Source organism: Oncorhynchus gorbuscha, linkage group LG08 (assembly GCF_021184085.1).
Source record: "Oncorhynchus gorbuscha isolate QuinsamMale2020 ecotype Even-year linkage group LG08, OgorEven_v1.0, whole genome shotgun sequence".
Lineage (NCBI taxonomy): Eukaryota > Metazoa > Chordata > Actinopteri > Salmoniformes > Salmonidae > Oncorhynchus > Oncorhynchus gorbuscha.
The window spans coordinates 11,375,669-11,391,350 of NC_060180.1; the positions used below are offsets into that span (position 1 = coordinate 11,375,669).

Genomic DNA, 15,682 nt, shown 5'->3' on the forward strand with positions numbered 1-15,682 from the left:
CAAGATCATTACTGAGGTCGGGTACTGATGTTGGGCGATTAGGCCTCTGGATTAACTCCCCAAATACTGGAACTAAGGGGCCTAGCCCGTACTATGACAGGTATTCCATTTTCATGTACCACCATGTTCTATTTTCTAATAATCAATCCACTAAGCATTGGCTTTCATCTCTGTTCAATTTATACTGAACAAAAATATAAAAGCAACATGCAACAATTTCACATATTTATTAGGCCTCGCTCGCAGGCGTTCCAATTCATCCCAAAGGTGTTCAATGAGGTTGAGGTCAGGGATCTGTGCAGGGCAGTCAAGTTCTTCCACACTGATCTCAACAAACTATTTATGTATTGACCTCACTTTGTGCACAGTGACATTTTTATGCTGGAACGGGAAAGGGCCTTCCCAAACTGTTGCCACAAAGTTGGAATAGAATGTAATTGTATGCTGTAGCGTTAAGATTTCCCTTCACTGGAACTAAGGGGCCTAGCCCGTACTATGATAAACAGCCCCAGACCATTATTCCTCCTCCACCAAAATTTACAGTTGGCACTATACATCAGGCAGCATACTCCTGGCATCCACCAAACCCAGATTTGACCGTCATACTGCCAGATGGTGAAGCGTGATTCATCACTCCAGAGAATGCGTTTCCACTGCTCCAGAATCCTCCAGCCGATGTTTGGCATTGCACATGGTGATCTTAGGCTTGTGTGATCTTAGGCTTGGCCATGTAAACCCGATTCATGAAGCTCCCGACAAACAGTTATTGTACTGACGTTGCTTCCAGAGGCAATTTGGTAGTCGGTAGCGAGTGTTGCAACCGAGGACTGGCGATTTTTACACGCTAGGGGCTTCAGCACTCGGTGGTTCAGTTCTGTGAGCTTGTGTGGCCTACCACTTCACGGCTGAACCGTTGCTGCTCCTAGACATTTCAACTTCACAATAACAGCACTTACAGTTGACCAGGGCAGCTCTAGCAGGGCAGAAATTTGACGAACTGACTTGTTGGAAAGGTGGCATCCTATGACAGTGACATGTTGAAAGTCATTGAGCTCTTCAGTAAGGCCATTCAACTGCCAATGTTTGTCTATGGAGATTGTATGGCTGTGTGCTTGATTTTATACACCTGTCAGCAACGGGTGTGGCTGAAATAGCCAAATCCACTTATTTGAAGGGGTGACCACATACTTTTGTGTATATAATGTATGTTTAGAATGTCACTTCCAAATGGACTACATGAGTTTCAGTGCACACAACTCAAGTCCCTGTTAAATGTATGAAGCAGAGTTGAGATGATAATGTCAACGGCTGGCATATGGTAAAGGTCCAGTGAATAATGGTAGCACCACACAATCAACTTACCGTTGCCAAGAAATGTGTAGAAACATAACCTATTTACATCCCATTTCTGTCAATCAACATGACTTGTCATCAGGAATGGTATTATTAGTTACAGTTAGCCAATGTGTTGGTACATCATTTGTGTGTGTCATCTGTGCGTGTGTGAGGGGAGAAGACAGGATTAAAAATAAGTGTTTGATGAGTAATCAGCTAAATGTACCTCATCCGAGCCACACATGACTCTTGGATAGAATGCTAAACATGGTCAGTTCCTTTTTCACATTGGAAAGCAGCAGCGGTATCACTAATACTCCTCATAATAACAAATTATGTAATTTGTCTGACAGGTATTCCATTTTCATGTACCACCATGTTCTATTTTCTAATAATCAATCCACTAAGCATTGGCTTTCATTTCTGTTCAATTTATACTGAACAAAAATATAAAAGCAACATGCAACAATTTCAAATATTTATTAGGCCCTAATCTACGGATTTCACATGACTGCAAATACAGATGTGCATCTGTTGGTCACAAACACCTTAAAAAACAAATGGGCGTTAACAGTATCTCTGTGCTTTCAAATTGCCATCGATAAAATTGAATTGTGTTTGTTTTCCGTAGCTTATCCCTGCCCATACCATAACCCCACCATGGGGCACTCTGTTCACAATGTTGACATCAGCAAACTGCTCGCCCACACGACGCCATACAAGTGGTCTGCGGTTGTGAGGCCAGTTGGACATACTGCCAAAGTCTCTAAAACAACATTGGAGGCAGCTTATGGTAGAGGTTAACATTAAATGAACAGCTCTGGTGGACATTCCTGCAGTCAGCATGCCAATTTCACACTCCCTCAAAACTTGAAGACATCTGTGGCATTGTGTAGTGTGACAAAACTGCACCTTTTAGAGCCTTATATTGTCCCTGGCACAAGGTGCACCTGTGTAATGATCATGCTATTTAATCAGCTTCTTGATATGCCACACCTGTCAGGTGGATGGATTATCTTGGCAAGGAGAAATGATCACTAACAGGGACTTAAAGACATTTGTGCATAACATTTTAGAGAAATAAGCTTTTTGTGTGTATGAATAATTTTGTGGATCTTTTATTTCAGCTCATGAAACATGGGACCAACACTTGTCCAGTGTAGTTTGAAAGGTCAACCTGATTCATAGAGGTTGACATCAGCAAAGAATCCACTGCATCCATGATGCAACAATTAACAAAATGTCCACATCGTTTTAAAGATGACAACACAAAATGTAAGTATTGCTCATCTCTACCATATCAGTGTTGTGTATTGTGTTGAGAACAAGCCAGTTATGAGCTGTCATTTTCCAAACACTAGTTTTCGATGAGAGATACAGTGTGTAAGTCTAGGAGGATCATATCATTCATTCATTCTGCACCAGGCCTACAGCCATCCCCACAGATTTTAAAGATCTCACCCTGACCTGTGAACTTCCTGCCTGGACAATTGCAAAGTTTTTTTCTTTCTCTTTTCTATGATCCATCCACAACACTTTCATTCATTATGAGATTTTGAACTTGTCAACCTTTTCATGGGAACTGAGAGAAAGGAGAAGGGACTGTCTCACCAATTGCCCCCCCCCCCCCAAAAGGGACAAAGCAGCCCCTCATAAGAATCTCATTCAAAATGCAGTTTTGTGAATGGATCAACAATTATAGGGCATTCAAAGGTTCGTTTGGAAACAGTGTAGAGTAGACAGACATGAATCAAATAGAAAAAGTCTACAAAGGACTTGCCTACCATGAATCCTGTCTTATTATGTTATCGCAATGTTGACAGTATTGCAATTACAATGTAGCAACTACAGAGCATACTATATGATTTTATGGGCAAAACTCTCTTACTCTAAGTTCTGTCACTCAAAGAAGGGGGATATATATATTTTTATGTAACATTTTGGATATTTCATTTCAAGTTTTCACAATCTACCAAAAATCTTTGTTATACTCGTACCCAAACCCTACTAACAATCTTCGCTAGTCAGGTACATTATTATAACTGTAGCAGGGGAGACACTCAGTGGGCACCAGTGAGTATTGCATGTTTATGTGGCACTTCCAAAAACAGGCATTTGTGTGTGTTACAAGCCAAGGCTTCCCAAACTCGGTCCTGGGTCTCCCAAACTCGGTCCTGGGTCTCCCAAACTCGTTCCTGGGTCACCCAAACTATTTGTTTGCCCTATACACAGCTGATTCAAATAATCAAATCTCAATGATGAGTTTGAATCAGCTGTGTAGTGTAGGGAAAAAAAACTAAACACACCCAGGGGGGGCTCCAGGACCAGGTTTGGGAAATGCTGTTATAGGATATGTTTTTATATATTCCCAAATAATATGTCCTGATAACTTGACATCAACTTCTAAAAATCATGACTTCCCAATACATTTAATTGCACACTATTGTGGTCATTTAACAATTAAAACAGCTCATACATTCATTTTTGTATTTTATGTGACAGCTAATTACACACACACACACACACACACACACACACACACACACACACACACACACACACACACACACACACACACACACACACACACACACACACACACACACACACACACACACACACACACACACACACACACACCTTGGTGTGCATGGATGACCAAAGCTCCAACCACTACACACAGAATATGAAAGGGCACTGGACAAAGGGCTGACGTCAAATGAACAGTATTTTGTGACGCACTGCGCATGTGAAATGAGAGCGACCTATTAATTCTCAACAAGACTAGCCTGTTCTCTCCATCTGCAACCTTTAAACTACTCACAGATTTGCATGCCGGATGAAAGATTTCAATTTCCACTCTATACACTTCTGTGAATGATCATGCTTAAGTGCTTTATTGATGTAGAGTAATATGGTGTTTCAAGTACAGTAGTAGCTTAATATCCCACCATCAATACTGCTCTTGAATCTCTAAATGTCACAAAAGATGACTGAAAATACAGAAATAAATCCACACTACAAAAACTACAGAACATATGATTGTTCTCCTTGTGTACACAGGAAATCAATCATTTTCACATCTGAAAACAATAGTTTGAGGAATTTGTTCTTTAATCTTCATGTCACACATCAAACCATCAAGTTTAAACAAAAGTAGTACAATTGTTCACAGTATTGGATTTTGCAGTGTTAGACTACAGTGTTTCAAGTGAAGGCACAAAACAAAATAATATTCTTGCAAATAAACCCACCTACCTACAAACATAAACCAGGGAGACTACACTTGAAATATAACAGTAGCACATAATTAAACTAACTTTATCTCTGGTCATATTCAATACCTGAATCCTCCTCTCTCTTTCTGCTTGTCCAGTGCTAGCAACAATCTCCTTAGGAGACCCATAAGCCCCAAAGTGCTCTTTACTCAATTGGGCAACTCTGTTGCCATTAAAATACATATCGTTCTGCTACAAAAGATAAACATAAATATATAAAGATAAAATATAAGGAGCATGCGCTCACAATAGACAATAGCTATGCGCCTAATGCAAATTACTATCAAAAAAGAACGTCTGCTAAATGATGGAAATGTAGCCAAATTGTATTTATGATCCTATGCTATCCATTCATGTTTTTGGTATCTTTATATCTGAGAATTAACCATTGATATCAGGCCACACCCGGCCATGATTAGACACCTGTGTGTCCTTTGACACTATATAAACTAGTCACCCAGCAGTGTTTGTCATTATACCCTGATGAAGACAGCTTGTTTGTCCAAACGTTGGTTATTAGGTTATTATTGCATCCGAGTTCCTAGAGTGTCCTTTAACTTTCAAGTGTTCTACTCTGCTAGCCAGCATCTCGCCTAAATAGGTGTGCGTTTCTTTCGCCTCTAAATGACGTAAATGTAACTATAAAGCTGTCAATTCAGGAGGTCCATTTTGAAAATAAAACTTTTTTTCTGAATTTAGACCTCAACCGTGGTCTATACAGCAGCACCATGTAAATAACAGTAACTATAACAAGACTGGCTATATTCATGCATTTGCTACATTGCCTTCATTTCCCCATAAAACTACATTTCCCTTTGAGACATCCAGTAGCTGTATACAAAATATCAACACCATTAACAAAACATACAGTTACAACAAATACCAAAGAGATGTTTTATTTTGATTTCTTTCTAATATATTCTCATGGCTTGATGGAGTACAATGACTTGTAAACATAGATACTACATCACAGCCAATTAGGATGCATGATTTCATAAAACAGGATTTCATTCAAATGTACCGTAACATTTTACTTGACACCCAGTGTCATAACACGATCATAACCATGTCATAACACGATCATAACCATGTCATAACACTGTCATGACATATTTAGACCTGTTGTAACATACAGTGCATTCGGAAAGTATTCAGACCCCTCGACTTTTCCCCAAAAAGTTTACGTTACAGCCTTATTCTAAAATTGATTAAATGTTTTCCTCATCTATCAACACACAATACCCCAGAATAAGGCTGTAAGGTAACAAAATGTGGAAAAAGTCAAGGGGTCTGAATAGTTTCTGAATACACTGTATATTGCGTTATTTATAGCTAGTTATGACACCTACATAAGTGCCAAAACCCACCACATAAGGCTAAACATTCCATTACACCCTAGCATACATGTCAACAGTATATATGTGTGTGTGTTTTTTAATTGACCATATCAAAATTATCATTGTAATTGCGCACACATTGATGTCAGACATGCACCTACAACAATGCTCTGTTGATGATGACTGGGATGGATGCAGGAACTGATTTCAGGAGCAGGACAAGACACCCACGTTTTGACTGATGACTGATATAAGGTCATGTACATGATTGGCCTATCTGGCTTATAGGAGTCTGATGGTCATAATGCTTTTTGACAGTGTCATAAAGTGTGTTTTCTTAGTCCAAGTAAAGTGACACAGGATGCTCATAATGCTTCATGAAATTGTCAAAGTGTATTTGATGAAAAAACATGACTGTAAAGAATTTATAACAACAAAGGAATTACGAAACAAACTTTCAAACTAAAGGAAACTTCTTGGCAGGTTGAAACTAATTTGAATAACGCTATATGTCACAACAGGTGTAAATATATGGGCCATGACAGTGTAATGACCACATTATGACAAGTTATGTCAGCTGTTATGACATTATGACTGTGTCATGACACTGGGTGTCAAGTAAAGTGATACCAAATTTATATTTTGCTTCATTCATCTAGTTTCCATTTATTTTTTACAAGAGAAAGGATGACCCTTCACACCCCAATTTAAATGTTTTAAAAATATATATGCGTGCTTGTTAGGCCTGAAACAAAAAAATGCCTCTGACCTACCAGATCAAAGTGTTTGGTTGATGAAACAAATCTCAGGCCTTTAATTCAAAGTATGCATCTCTGTATATTAAAAAAGAGGAACGTGATATGGAACCTTAACGCCTGTTATGAAATGGCAAGCATGATCAGCCTGTTGTTGACGACCACAGCTTTAGGCTCTATGCTTGTCAGACACAGCTGCATTCTCAGGCCCCGGGATGTTTTAATTCCATAGACTTCTACTGGAACTCACTACTGTTCCTCAGTTCACAAACCTAGGCCTACTGTACAGCATATGATTTGTGAATAATTGAATTACACTAATATATACGGTTAGGTGCAGAAGCGCAATATAGACCTGTATACCTGGGCTGGAATAAAATACTACTTTGTATCAGCTGTTCTGTGCCCTTGGAGGCCATAGTATGCTGGTTTTTAACAATTCCACCACCTAGTAAAAACATTTTTTACAACATTGTTTTCTTAGATTGACACTAATCAACAGTATGACATACTGTAATACTAATAAAAATAATAAGGATACCTAGAAATACCTATCCATCAAGTTACTATAGTACTTCAAAAGTTGCAACTAGGACAGTAGTAGCCTCTAGGACAGAGACTTCATTGACCGCTGATTTGTAGTCAACACCATAGAACCCTCCAAGCTCATCACTAAGCTCAGGTCCCTGGGACTGAACACCTCCCTCTGCAAATGGATTGACTTCCTGACGGGCCGCCCCCAGGTGGTGAGGGTAGGCAACAACACATCTGCCATGCTGACCCTCAATACAGTGGCCACTCAGGGGTGCATGTTTAGTCCCCTCCTGTACTCCCTGTTCACCCACGACAATGTGTCCGCGCCCAACTCCAATATTAAGTTTGCTGATGACACGACAGTGGTTGACCTGATCACCGACAACGATGAGACAACCTAGCGGGCCAAGAGCTTCAAGTTCCCCGGTGTCCACATCACTAATGAATTATCATGGTCAATACACACCAACACAGTCGTGAAGAAGGCAAGACAACTCCTCTTCCCCCTCAGGAGGCTGAAAAGATTCGGCAAGGGCCCTCAGACCCTCAAAAAGTTCTACAGCTGCACCATTGACAGCATCTTGACTGGATGCATCACCACTTGGTATGGCAACTGCTTGGCATCTGACCACAAAGCGATACAGAGGGTAGTGCTTACATCCCAGTACATCACTGGGGCCGAGCTCCCTGCCATCTAGGATCTCTATACCAGGACATGTCAGAGGAAATCCCAAAAATTGTCATAGCCTCCAGCCACCCTAGTCAGATTGTTTTCTCTGCTAACACACGGCAGGCCTGGAACCAACAGGACCCTGAACAACTTCTAACCCAAACCACAAGACAGCTAAATAGTTATTTAAATAGTTAGTCCGGGTAGTTATTGATTATCTGCATTGATCCTATTTGCGCTCATTACATACGCCTCTTCTACCGTTTATCATCTATCCTGTTGCATAGACACTTTATCCATACCTATATGTACATATCTACATCAATTACATTGTACCTGTCATGTTTTGTCATTTATTATCATGTCTTGTCCCTGTGCTTCCCATTCTATTCGTTTCCCTCTGCTGGTCTTATTAGGTTCTTTCCCTCTTTCTAGCCCTCTCTCTCCCCCTCCCTCTCTCACTCTCTCGCTCTCTCTTCTCTCTATCGTTCCGTTCCTGCTCCCAGCTGTTCCTATTCCCCTAATCATCATTTAGTCTTCCCACACCTGTTCCCGATCCTTTTCCCTGATTAGAGTCCCTATTTCTCTCCTTGTTTCCCGTACCTGCCCTGTCGGATCCTCATTTATAATTCACCGTGCTGTGTCTATGTTTTGCCCTGTCGTGTCGTGTTTCCCTCAGATGCTGCGTGGTGAGCAGGTGTCTGAGTCTGCTAGGTTCAAGTGCCTTCCCGAGGCAACCTGCAGTTCTCGATCAAGTCTCCAGTCTGTTCTCGTCTTTACGTGTAGTATTATGCTTTTTGTTTTGTAAAGTTTATTCTGGATTAAATACTCTGTTTTCGCCAAGTCGCTTTTGGGTCCTCATTCACCAGCATGACAGTACCCCTGCACATAGACCCAGTACTGGTACCCTGTGTATATATCCAAGATATTGTTACTCATTGTGTATTTATTAATTTGTCTATTTTTTCCCCCTCTCTACATTTTTGGTAAGGGTCCATAAGTAAGCAATGCACTGTTAGCCTACACCTGTTGTTTACGAAGCATGTGACAAAATAAGATTTGAGAATGGAGCAAAAACCAGCGTACACATGGCCATAAAGACTTTGATACAACCCTGCTCAGTATTAGCTATACATTGAGTAAATACATATCATATATACATTCATTTATCTACCCTGGTCAGGTTACCTAGTCCTCAAATCCAACTGATCTGCTGCCCTGGGCCCAGACTTCATCTCTGTGATCAGGTCTGAAGTAGCTAGAGTGACCCACTTTCCGCCCTAATAGGGAGGGGTGCGTTCTACCTTCCTGGGGACAGGACTGTGACAGTTGACAACCCGCTGACCTAGAATCAGAGGACAGCTCAACAAACGTCAGACACGAAACCAATGCTTCAACAAACAGCAGGCAAAGATGACAGACTCAGGATTAGTGGAGAAGATAAAACGTCTCACGTGTAGAATCATTACTAATGAATGAGGCTGACAAAATCTCATTGGCGACAAGGGATCCCTAATGCATAATTTATATGTAACCATGTACTAACCTTTGAAACTGGAAATGTAGGATTATAATTAAAGTGAGACACTAAGCCATGGCCAAAAACACATGGGCCTGGTATGGAAAGTGTAGATCATGTATATCAACAGTAAAAAGATCTAGTACACAAAACTTGCCTGCTTTTGGAGATTCTATGAGGTCTGTTTTCATCTGTCTGGTGCTGCAAGGGAGAAGAAAAGGATGTCAGGTATTTCTACTGTTGACACTCAAGCTCAAAAGCTGATATTATCCCATTCTGAAATGTTTTGTAAATTATCATGTTTCCCTTTTTTTTCCTTTTTTTTTTAGATCAGTAGGGAGGGAGGAAGAAAACACATTTGAATAGGCTGTCTGTATATTATGTTTATTGTGGTCAGCACCATTTCAAATTCCTGTATAGGCAAATGTATTTGGCAAATAAATGTGATTCTGATTCTTCTAAATTCCCAAACGGAATCTGGGATGCCAATTAGGATCAACAGTTCTCACAAGGGTTCAAATGTGTAACAATTATGATATCTTCTACTCTCTCCCTGACAGTCTTTCCATGGCCATTCATGACAAGTGTAAAACCAAAAATGTAATAACAGCTACCACAGAAAAGATATCTGCCATTGTAAACACATTGCCATCAGTAGTAAAGAAAAAGGCGTGATATTGTACAGTACCATGTAATCTGTGTAGTTTGGTGGACTAGGGGAGCTCTGATAATACTCCAGTAGCCTCTCAGCCAGGGTGATGCGTTTGAGCAGGTTCTCAATGAAGCATTGGATCCAAACTTTACCACATATCTCATGCTGGGTGGCAGCCTCAAGGAAATTCTGAATGGTGATGACTTCTCTAAATTAAAAAAAACCCAGATACAAATTGAAAACATGAAGGGAGCAATGAGGAGAGTAGCGAGTAACATACTAACGAATGTTGCTACTGCAATGATTACAGTCTTACTCCACTTGAAACAGCATCAATATAAGGAGTTACCAGATTAGTGTATTGGTAACCGTTGTCCGCCATTTGACCTCATGGTTAAGATTGTGACTAAAAATACAGTAAGGAAAGGTTTAGGTTAAGATTGAGTTACTGGCTCACTCACTGTTCTCGCATCTCCAGCTCGTACTCCGACTCCTTCAGCTGCTCCTTTAGCGTGGCAATCACCATCACTGCCACGTCCGCCTGCCGGCTCAGCGCCCGCTCCTTTTCCTGTACCTCCTGCCTCCCCTGCGCCAGGTGCTGGGAGAGGGCACACTCACACAACAGCTCTGTGTCCGTCTTGGCAAGCTACGTTGTAACCCTGTGCAGCCTCCTCTGCATGGTGCTGTCCACCACCCGTAGGACTTTGGCCAGCCTGCGCCGGAGCGACATCTCCTCGGTACAGACATTCCGCTCTGAAAACACTACCTCAAGCTTGCTGCCTGGGTCTGGAGGTTCGTCAAATGGAAAGGGGGAAGGGATATGATCTGTCCCAGGGCTGGACTTGTGGATTTTGAGACCATCTTTACTGGCCTCTTCCTCCTCTTCATTCTCAGTCTTTATCTCCTCAGCTGCCTGCGTCCCCACATGGGGCATACGACCCCTCTCTATGCAGATAGTGACCTCTCGTGTGTCACTCAGGGAGCGTCGGTGCAGGGCTCTCTCTGGGTGGGAATGCACCCTGCGGGTCGGAAGGCTCAGCTCGTGCATGGTGTGGTAGTAACTGTGGCTGTATTCCAGGTGGGCTCTCAAGGAGGCCAGACTATGGAACCTCTTATGCTCCCCACACCGAGGGCACCTGAATGGGAGCTGGGGGTCAGCAGATGCCCCATGAGCCTGTCCATTCTCAGTGAAGAGAGAGGTCCTCCTGGCACATACCTTCTGCTGCATTTCACCTACGACCTGGAAGCCAAACACATAATGGCTGATATGACTTTGATATAAGTCATCCAAATACAGCAGACTTATGATAAGGCGAACACCTGATGCTTACAGCACTCAGCTATATTACTGCAAAGGATTAATACTCATATTATAGTAGGCTATGCCATCAAATCAATCCTACATTTGTTTGAATCAAAACCATTGACTATGTTTGTCCCAATCAATGTCACCTAACAGGCAAATACCTTCGTAAAATAAAAAGGCCTGCAGATCCCCATCAATAACCAGCCAACAATAGATGACAGTGACAGTAATATGGTTTGCTGTTACTTGGTCTGAGCATTTCATGTTATTCTGTATGTAAATCCGAGACACTCCATTTAGTATATGTTCCAATTTGTATGTATTAATTTGTGGATGTCCATCACCAATTTCGTATATGTTACAAATTACAATTCGTATTATGTTAGGAATTTGCAAAACGTATGGTATGTTACAAATTCTAGCTAGGTGACTAGTTGGCTAACGTTAGCTAGCTGGCTAACTTTACCTAGTCTAGGAGTTCGAAATCGGGGTTAAGATTAGGAGTTAGGTTAAAAGGTTAAGGGAAGGGTTACGGTTAGGGTTAGGAGAAGGGTTAGCTAACATGCTAAATAATTGCAAAGTAGATAAAAAAGTAGTAAGTAGTTGAAAAGTTTAAATGTTAAAGTTGTCCTTGATGAGAGTTGAACTCGCAACCATTGAGTTGCTAGACGTTAGCTATATATACACCCACAAATCCAACCTACTTTTGTTTTTGTCTTACTCACCGGGAACATGCCCGATGTTCTCCGCTGGTGCCAATAAAATAATTGAACAAATAGTAGCCTAAGTTAAGAATTTTGCTGAATAGAAAGAGTGTCAGAATCAGTCTCAACGTCAACAGTGAAGAAGCGACTGCGGGATGCTGGCCTTCTAGGCAGAGTTGCAAAAAAAAAGCCATATCTCAGACTGGCCAATAAAAAGAAAAGATTAAAATGGGCAAAAGAACAGACACTGGACAGAGGAACTCTGCCTAGAAGGCCAGCATCCCGGAGTCGCCTCTTCACTGTTGACGTTGAGACTGGTGTTTTGCGGGTCCTATTTAATGAAGCTGCCAATTGAGGACTTGTGAGGCGTCTGTTTCTCAAACTAGACACACTAATGTACTTGTCCTCTTGCTCAGTTGTGCACCGGGGCCCTCCCACTCTTTCTATTCAGCTTAGAGACAGTTTGCACTGTTCTATGAAGGGAGTAGTACCCAGCATTGTACAAGATCTTCAGTTTCTTGGCAATGTCTCACATGGAATAGCCTTCAATTCTCAGAACAAGAGTAGACTGACGAGTTTCAGAAGAAAGCATGTTGTTTCTGGCCATTTTGAGCCTGTAATCAAACCCACAAATGCTGATGCTCCAGATTCTCAACTAGTCTAGAGAAGGCCAGTTTTATTGCTTCTTTAATCAGAATAACAGTTTCAACTGTGCTAACATAACTGCAAAAGGGTTTTCTAATGATCAATTAGCCTCTTAAAAATGATAAACTTGGATTAGCTAACACAATATGCCATTGGAACACAGGAGTGATGGTTGCTGATAATGGGCAACTGTACGCCTATGTAGATATTCCATAAAACATTTCAAAACTTTCTCCAGCATTGAAGGTAGTGAAGAACACAGTGGCCTCCATCAGTCTTAAATGGACGGAGTTTGAAACCACCAATGCTGGCCGCCCAGACAAACTGAGCAATTGGGGGAGAAGGGCCTTGGTCAGGGAGGTGACCAAGAACCTGGCCATCACTGAGAGAGCTCCAGAGTTCCTCTGTGGAGATGGAAGAACCCTCCAGGACAACTATCTGCAGCACTCCACCAATCAGGCATTTGTGGTAGAGTGGCCAGACAGAAGCCACTACCTCAGTAAAAAGGCACATGACAGCCAAAGGCCCCTAGAGGACACTCAGACCATGAGAAACAAGATTCTCTGATCTGATTAAACCAAGATCGAACTCTTTGGCCTGAATGCCAAGCGTCACGTCTGGGGGAAACCTGGCACCATCCCTACGGTGAAGCGAGGTGGTAGCATCATGCTGTGGGGAGGTTTTTTAGCGGAAGGGATTGGGAGACTAGTCAGGATTGAGTGAAAGATGAACGGAGCAAAGTATAGCGATCCTTGATGAAAACCTGCTCCAGAGCGCTCAGGACCTCAGACTGGGGTGAAGGTTCACCTTCCAACAGGACAACGCAGGAGTGGCTTCGGGAAAAGTCTATGAATGTCCTTGAGTGGCCCAGCCAGAGCCCGGACTTGAACCCAATATAACGTCTCTGGTGTGATCTGAAAATAGCTGTGCAGCGACGCTCCCCATCCAACCTGACTGAGCTGGAGAGGAGTTGCAGAGAAGAATGGGAGAAACTCCCCAGATACAGGTGTGCCAATCTTGTAAAGTCATACCCAAGAAGACTCAAGGCTTTAGTTGCTGCCAAAGGTGCTTCAACAAAATACTGAGTAAAGGGTCTATATACTTATGTAAATGTAATATTTCCATTAAAAAAATGGTAAAACCTGTTTTTGCTTTGTCATTATGGGGTATTGTGTGTAGATTGGTTAGGGGAAAAAATAACAATTGAATCAATGTTAGAATAAGGCTGTAACAAAATTTGGAAAGTGAAGGTATGAATATTTTCAGAATGCACTTTAATTTTTATTATTTTCTACATTGCAGAATAATAGTGAAGACAAACCATGAAGTAACACATACGGAATAATGTAACCAAAAAGGTGTTAAATAAATCAAAATATATTTGAGATTCTTCAAAGTAGCCTCCCTTTGCCTTGACAGCTTTGCATACTCTTGGCATTCTCTCAACCAGTTTCATGAGGTTGTCACCTGAAATGCATTTCAATTAACAGGTGTGCCTTGTTAAGTTAATTTGTGGAATTTCTTTCCTTCTTTATGCGTTTGAGAGCCATATTTGGCTAAAGACGAAGTATATACTATGGCAAGAACAGCTTAAATAAGCAAAGAGAAATGACAGTCCATCATTACTTTAAGCAATGAAGGTCAGTCAATATGGAACATTAAGAACTTTGAACGTTTCTTCAAGTGCAGTCTCATCAAGCACTATGACGAAACTGGCTCTCATGAGGATAAGTGCCGAGGATAAGTTCATTAGAGTTAGCGGCATCAGAAATTGCAGCCCAAATAAATGTTTCAGAGTTCAAGTAACAGACACATCAACTGTTCAAAGACTGTGTGAATCAGGCCTTCATCATCAAATTGTTGCAAAGAAACCACTAAAGGACACCAATAAGAAGAGACTTGCCTGGCCCAAGAAACACAAGCAATGGACATTAGACCGGTGGAAATCTATCCTTTGGTTTCTTATTTTAGATTTTCCCACCATGAAGCTCAGAGGAGGGGCTGTGATGGTACTTTGCTGGTGTGATTTGATTAGAATTCAAGGCACAGCATGTCTACCACAGCATCTGGTTTGCTATAATTATTATAACTTTTTAACCTTGAATGAGTAGGTGTGTCCAACATTTTGACTGGTACAGTATATGTGTATTTTAATGACATTCTGCGATTGTTGTCCCATGGGCACCTCGGTCTCGGCCGCTTATCTCCGCTTTGTAAGGTGTGCCCCCACTATTAATTTGTAGGGACATGTACCAGACCACCTTACTTTCACCCCTGGTCTTATGTTAATATACCAAACTTATCATACTAATTTGAATTACCTGGATGTACGTTTAGTATGTTACGTCTAGTTTATGAGATCAGGCTGGGTTGACAGACTCAAGCACATGCAATTCAAGTATTTAGCTAAGCAATGATACATAACGGCATTCAATATTAACTGTGTACAACAGATTATGTCGTACATGTAACGGGTAATGTTTTATGTAGGCTAGTTATTAGCTAACGCTGCTAGCATCTCTTCCTACCCCATACATGGCTCACCAGGACTAGCTAGCTAGCCAGGCGGCTGCTATCGATACATCGCGCCATATGGTTTTTAATAAATGTACATTATATATTTCAAACTGTGTATACATGTAATCTCGCGTGCATATAGTTTACCTGTATTTGAATAACAGTGTCATGACAAAAAAATAAGGAAAAAAAGCTACAATTCCCCCTGCACACAAATGTCCTGCGAACGCTTCGGAAAATGTTAATCAGTGAGAATAGTGAGCACAGCCTCCCCAACCTCCTTTATAGTAGACGCAGTCTGGGAGGCTGCGGAGGGAATGAATACTAGCTAGTGACGATCAGCAACAAATTATCAATGGAATGTCGCGTTTAATGGCTACTGAAACAGAACAGCAGCGTTGCACATGATGGCATATATGACCACGCAAAA

General features: G+C 41.4%; 1 protein-coding gene across 1 annotated transcript; it reads right to left on the reverse strand.

The window, feature by feature from the left end:
- Positions 1-8,777: 8,777 nt before the first annotated feature.
- Positions 8,778-15,661, reverse strand: LOC124041193 (protein ZNF365-like). The gene is made up of 5 exons (XM_046358466.1): positions 15,400-15,661; positions 10,542-11,320; positions 10,117-10,288; positions 9,586-9,629; positions 8,778-9,254 (listed from the first exon to the last, which is right to left on the reverse strand). The coding sequence occupies exons 2-5, from the start codon at positions 10,604-10,606 to the stop codon at positions 9,098-9,100; spliced, it is 438 nt and encodes a 145-aa protein (XP_046214422.1). The 5' UTR covers positions 10,607-11,320; positions 15,400-15,661; the 3' UTR covers positions 8,778-9,097.
- Positions 15,662-15,682: the final 21 nt, after the last annotated feature.